Source organism: Trametes versicolor, assembly GCF_000271585.1.
Source record: "Trametes versicolor FP-101664 SS1 unplaced genomic scaffold TRAVEscaffold_36, whole genome shotgun sequence".
NCBI classification, from domain to species: domain Eukaryota; kingdom Fungi; phylum Basidiomycota; class Agaricomycetes; order Polyporales; family Polyporaceae; genus Trametes; species Trametes versicolor.
Genome location: NW_007360356.1, coordinates 1 through 5,763, shown reverse-complemented (window position 1 = coordinate 5,763; position 5,763 = coordinate 1). Strand labels below are relative to the sequence as shown.

General features: G+C 58.6%; 4 protein-coding genes across 4 annotated transcripts; all 4 read right to left on the bottom strand.

Annotated features, from left to right (window-relative positions):
- Positions 1–502: 502 nt before the first annotated feature.
- Positions 503–1,463, bottom strand: TRAVEDRAFT_101708 (uncharacterized protein; the record flags this gene model as incomplete). Its single annotated transcript, XM_008047545.1, has 3 exons — positions 503–826; positions 921–995; positions 1,119–1,463. Coding segments are annotated over 3 exons (744 nt in total), but the record flags the coding sequence as incomplete, so codon positions are not given.
- Positions 1,464–2,207: 744 nt separating this feature from the next.
- On the bottom strand, positions 2,208–2,552 carry TRAVEDRAFT_137496 (uncharacterized protein; the record flags this gene model as incomplete). Its single annotated transcript, XM_008047544.1, has 1 exon — positions 2,208–2,552. The coding sequence occupies one exon, from the start codon at positions 2,550–2,552 to the stop codon at positions 2,208–2,210; it is 345 nt and encodes a 114-aa protein (XP_008045735.1).
- Positions 2,553–2,564: 12 nt separating this feature from the next.
- On the bottom strand, positions 2,565–3,830 carry TRAVEDRAFT_98589 (uncharacterized protein; the record flags this gene model as incomplete). Its single annotated transcript, XM_008047543.1, has 5 exons — positions 2,565–2,619; positions 2,671–2,816; positions 2,868–3,066; positions 3,116–3,306; positions 3,360–3,830. Coding segments are annotated over 5 exons (1,062 nt in total), but the record flags the coding sequence as incomplete, so codon positions are not given.
- An 864-nt stretch (positions 3,831–4,694) lies between these two features.
- TRAVEDRAFT_54615 (uncharacterized protein) lies at positions 4,695–5,636 on the bottom strand (the record flags this gene model as incomplete). The annotated part of the gene is made up of 1 exon (XM_008047542.1): positions 4,695–5,636. One exon carries the CDS (start codon positions 5,634–5,636, stop codon positions 4,695–4,697), a length of 942 nt encoding a protein of 313 aa, XP_008045733.1.
- Positions 5,637–5,763: the final 127 nt, after the last annotated feature.

Genomic DNA, 5,763 nt, shown 5'->3' with positions numbered 1-5,763 from the left:
TTTGCCCCAATGTCGATTATCCCCTTGCCTACCCGCCCGATCAACCACACGGATAATCCAGTCTATAATTCTGTGGCATATTCATAAAAATTGTGCTGCACTGCGACTCGAACGACCGACTCCCTGTCAAAGCCCACTGCGCTACACCAACTGCGCCAAGTGTCCCTGATATGTGACCATAGTCCCAGCGCCCAGTACCATTACCTCCTGCGCGATAATCCCTCGATTATCCCCGCCCACCCTCACGGCCGCTCTTTCATCGTAAGTGCCGCTGCTCTTTCCACACGTCGCGACAAGACGATGATCATGCCGGATTATCCTCCTCGATTATCCCCAACTATGGTATAAACGTACCCGCTCATCCACTCCCCTAACCTCGGGTATCCAGCCGGTCTATGATCTCTTCGTACGGCTTCGTATCCTTGTCCTTCAAGAGCTGCATAAAGTACTCCCTAGTCGGCTAACAATGCGTTAAACATGAGCTTCAAAAACAACACTGCGAGGAAAAACGCTGCGACGCAAGACTAACCCTTGTGTGATCTAGCAATTCCCCCGCTACACCTTCCTTCCGCGCCGCATCGTATTCCACCCCACACGCCTTCTTCATGCGTTCCCACATGGCAGCGGTCTTGTACGCATATGCACGCTCTCCTCCTTCGCAACGTGTGGCTGCTGTACGCCATAGCTCCGCGTACGCCCCGTACCCCATGCACGTACGTCGGAACTCAGCACATAGCTTGTTTACCGCCTCGTCTGCACGGTCCTTTGCTGCCTTGGCTCGAAACCATTGCACTATGTCGACTATGTGCAGTCCACGGTCAACGCGCTGACCGTTATCCGCGGAAGTCCCACCTACCGCTGGAATACGTCTTCCCCTTCTTGCTAGCGCGTGTTCTTCCCTCGACTGGGCCCTCGAAGACAGCCCAGATCCATGACGCGGTCAAGCTCTTGTCCCCCAACGTTCTTGGCGTCGCTATGCTCGATATCCGGAGGTCCTTGTCGAGGTCGATTCGTCGAAGTCGCGAACCGGGCCCCACGTCCAGTTGCTGCGAGTCCTGCGCTTCGCTTGAGGCCTTACCCGTTCCGGCCGGCGCGTCTTCGGTTTGTGCGTCCAGAACGTCATCCTTTGTCCGTCGTGAGACGTCTTCGACCAGCGGATTGGCGGTGGAAGCGCGCAGGAGTTGGATTTTGTCGTAGTTTGCATTATACCTGGTAGATAGAACCCGTGCGCGCTGATCCGCCCTCTTTATCTCCACCTGGGCTGCCGCATTCGCTTTCGCTCCCTTCACCGCTTTGGCCTTGTGGTCCAGATGTGCCGCCCTGTGCTGCACTGCCAGGCGCACTGCATCTAGCTGATCGAACGCCATTCCTACGCGGATCTGCAATTCACAATCAGCCAGCCTGTCCAACTCGTACTCACTCCGCTCCTCGCGGGTAAAGTCGGAAGGCAGCTCCAACGCTTCTGCACCGGCGTCGGCCCCGCTCCCTTCTTCAACGTCGTCGCCGTCCTCCTCGCCCATCACCTCATCCCATCCCTCTGGCACATGTAGACCGTCCTCGTCCGCGTCGCACTGTGGCATATGGGTACGACGCGATTTCCGCCATTTCGCCAGCTTCTCCCGGCACGATTTCCAGCTCACTGTGTGCTCGAATCCGTCCTCTACCACCTCCCTATTGCTGGCTTGTTGCTCGGTCACGTAGCGTAGATGCAATCTGAATTATGAATCAGTGCCTATTATCCGCGGCTCACATCACCATGGTCACTCACAGCTCCTGCTCTAGCTCCAGACCCGTCTTGATCCACATAGCCGCCGCGCTTTTGAGGCGGGCAGCCGCCCCGTCCTTGTTGCTTTTCGCGTGCTTGCCCTTTCCACTGAGAATTTCTTGGAGCGCACGCTCCGCACTCGGCACTGCAAAATATGTCATCTGACGCACGCGCATATACCACCTGGAGCGACGTACATTCCGCTCGGCTCCACATGTAGACGCTCTTTGCGTATTCCTTGGTCTTCTCGTGGAAGGTCAGCGGTGTTGGCGCGTTGTCGTCAACTGGTATCTTCAACCAATCGGTCACAGCTGCAGGTCCAGCGAGACATGTCAGGGACACCAGATGTCGGGTCGTTCTCCGCTGCGCAGTGTATGCTTCATCTAGCTTGCGTGCGAGGAAGCGCCCTGTGCAAACCTCCAGTCAGCGCGTCGGCCTTTATTTACAGCGGCTGCAACATACCCATGCCCTTCGTCTTGCGCCAGTTCCAGTAGTTCAGTAGCGCATTGAGCGCGTCATGACGAGCACCTGCGGTCATCTCCCGTGTGGACAGCCCCGCAATATTCAGTTCGGCCCAAGGCGTCTCCACCCCTTCTCCATGAGCAAATCCAAACCCCTGCGAGTAGCAGAACGCATATACAATCTGACAGAGCTCCCTGTGCCCGTGCATGTGCATCTTCGGTAATAACATCTTCATGTCGCTCACCAGGCGCACCGTGTCAGGATGCGAGTTCTTCAGGCGCGCGAGCAGATGACATATGTAGCTGCAAATCACGTCGTACGACATGCCCCGCTCGAATAGCTGCTCTGTGCCCTGTACAGCCCCGTGCAGCGCGTGGTCGCCGTGGCCCCACCTACGTCAGGTCTCAGTCAGTGTACACATTTATTGCCGTCGACCCACTTACGTCTCCGTCGTTTGAAGATCGACTGTACCGCCCGGCCGGAAATGCAGATGGTCGCAGGAGAAGGATAGCACACCGCTGCTATCCACATACTTGAATTTCCCCTTGCGTTGCGATCGCGCGACCTTGAAGCCGCTACATGTGATCGTCTGCACCGTCGGTTAGCTATGCTACGCCGTCAGCAGCAGTAACCAACCCACTATGTCGTCGGTCTCTTCCGCGCCGTCCTGCTGCGACGTCTTCGTCTTATACTTCTTGCTCAGGTACGCGTCCATCGTCGACGGAGGCACGAAGTAACCCTGGCCAGTAGTCAAGGCGATGTCCATGGCGTCGTCTGGTTTGGATTTCTTTTGCAAACTATAGTTGCCGTCTGCGCAGAATATTATTCGGTATATGTATCTGTCCTATATCAGCGGCAGTTTGAGTTACATCGGTGGGCGTAACATACCTCAGATACTCAGGCGTGTCCCTCCAGTCCGACGGCAGATTAAAGTCTGGAATCGGGCACGTGAAGCATGGCGTCGTGATGTCTTCCGGCCTCCTGCCGGGCACGACGACGCCCACTCCTCTACCGGCCCTTTTCACCATGGTCAGATAGCGGTAAATGCGCGCCGCCATCATGAAATCGCGGTAGCGATCCTAGGCAGCTGAAGTTAGCCAGGGGAGCGGTGCGCGGCAAACCGTGCGCTCACCTTGACCAATCCGGTCAGCCTGTCTCCCGTGCTTAAACCCTCCAGGATTCGGACAAAATCTTGGCTGCTTCGCTTGGAGATGTCGTAGTCGAGGTGGAACCGCTCCAGCACATCGCACGTGAACGCAGTCTCCGTCCGCTCAAGAGTTGCTGGGAATAGATCCGACCTCACGAGCTGCGATAGCTCGTTTCGGCGGCCGGGGCAGTGGCAGTACTCCAGGAGACAGTTGTGTACGCCGTTCTCGTGGACAATGACGAATTTGAGCGGTTGGGCGTTACACGGTATGTGTGCACATCCGTCTCCATGGTGTCCAAGGCGTATGACGAATCCTAGCTCAGCGAGGTCACGCCGTTCGAAGTAATTCCCGTTCCAGACAGAGAGCCAGTGGAAGGGGAGGTTGCGGTGCGCCGTCACCGAGCAGGGAATGCACATCGGCTCTCGCCCTCGACACTCGCGACACTGCGTCGTTGCCACGCTTCCGCATCCTTTTTGGGAGCACGTACCCATGCTATCGCCCCCGCCCTCCCTCCACAGCATGTCGGACACAATGTCCTCGAAATGGGGCTTGAACTGGGCTATACGGGTGGAGGGTATTGACTGCTTCCAATCAGCGAGCATTCGCACTGCTCTGGCGTAAGATCGGCGCACCTTTTTGTATCCTGGTCTAGGCACAGTCCCGCCCTTCTCCTTCCCGCTCACATCCTCATCCTCATCCAAATCTGCAAACGGCCAGAGGTCCTCCTCCATCTCAGCCACCATATTCGACCCCTCCGGATTGGACGGCTCGACGCTGGCCCCCGAGCGACCCGCCCCATCTTCGTCCCTCCGGGCACGCTTCAGAGGTGGTCCCTCCCGCAAATAGCCCAAGTGGGAGTCGTGCAGCTCCATTTCCCCCTCCTTCGACACGCTGTACGCGGCTTCTCTCGTGCAGGGCTTGGACGCGCCAGTCATGTGCTTCACGCCGCGCGGCATTCGAACGTTACGTCGTAGCATGGTGTCGAGGCCTGGGTATCGTCAGATTGAGGATGAAGCACTAGGGGCGGAGCGGAAAGGGCGCATTCGGGCGATGATGGCAGAGATTTCGAGCTGCTCGCCTCCACCTGTCCCGCCCTCGCTCAAGCGCACGGACCTGCCGCCGGTTACTGGTAAGTCCCGCTGCCCTGCCACGCGTATGTCCTGATTTAGCCGACTCCTGCAGACCTTAACGCCTACTAGCCAATGCATAGCACGTCGCCCCACCGACCTAGTCGCTCACCCGGCGGCTAGAGCGTCGGCGCGCTCGCCACGCGCTACTTATGCCGTCTTCCAGAACGTAGTTACATGCAAATACTCTAGCTACAGCTCGTCCTCGTTATCCGAAATTACGATGTACCCCTCATCGGGCCCGCTCAACCGCCCACCCTGGTCCTTCGCGGGCCCGTTGAGGGAGTGTGTACCCACGTTCGCAGTGGCAGCCGGCATGCCACCGCCCAAACCTGACCCGCTCGACCTGCCAGCCATCGCCTGGTCGGTGCTGCCTCGAGACAAGCTTCTGTTCGAGTGCGATGGACCGGCCTCCGGACCCCCGCCAGTGAGATCTATGGCGTTGGGGCTGCTCTCCCTGGTCGGCAGCTTTCGACGCTTCCCGACCGCGCTCGGCGTGGAGGACCCCGCCCGCTTGACCCCGCGCTTCTCTGCCCCGTCAGGCGCGTCGTCCCCAAACAAGCGGTCGATAAATGACGAGCGCCGCGCGACGACTTTGTGCGGCGTGGACGACTTCGTTCGCCTCGACACGCTGGATTCGGCGCGAGCGCTGCTTCCCGCGAAGACATCATCCAGGGAAACCATTGATGAACTCGGTACCGTCCTGTAGCGGGAGGGCGCTGGCGATACAGAGCGTGCGTCCTTGCGGTGGCGGTTATTGTAGTCCGTGGAGGGCAGCAAGGGGCGAGTATCGGTACCGAGGGAGGGGGGCAAGAGCAGAGCCACATAGTGCTGTAGGTTAGGGGTGTTGGTGACGGTCGTCTCGCGGTACAGAACGCGCTCGCCAGGAGCGAGAAACACCGGGTGGTGCGGCTTTGGATAGTCGGCCCATCCCTTGATCGTCAAGTTCCACTTCGTGAACGTGGGCTTGGCCCGATCCGCAGCGACTATGCCCAGGTCGCTGTTAATCTTCGGTTGCGCGAAATGGAATTCCACGACGCTATCGCGAGGTGTGCCCACGGCCTGGATAATCATCGGGTTGTGGCGGCCCTGCCCTTGCGTCAGGATCGATTCCGAGGAGCGCGTCTCAAACATCTCACCTGCAAGTATACATACACGATCACTTCGCAGGTCGGGTTGACGGGCCGTCCTAACCCCCGGTGAGATGATGTCGAGCTGGCGAGGCTCGCCCGCGACGTGCTCCGCGATGTCGACGTGGGCG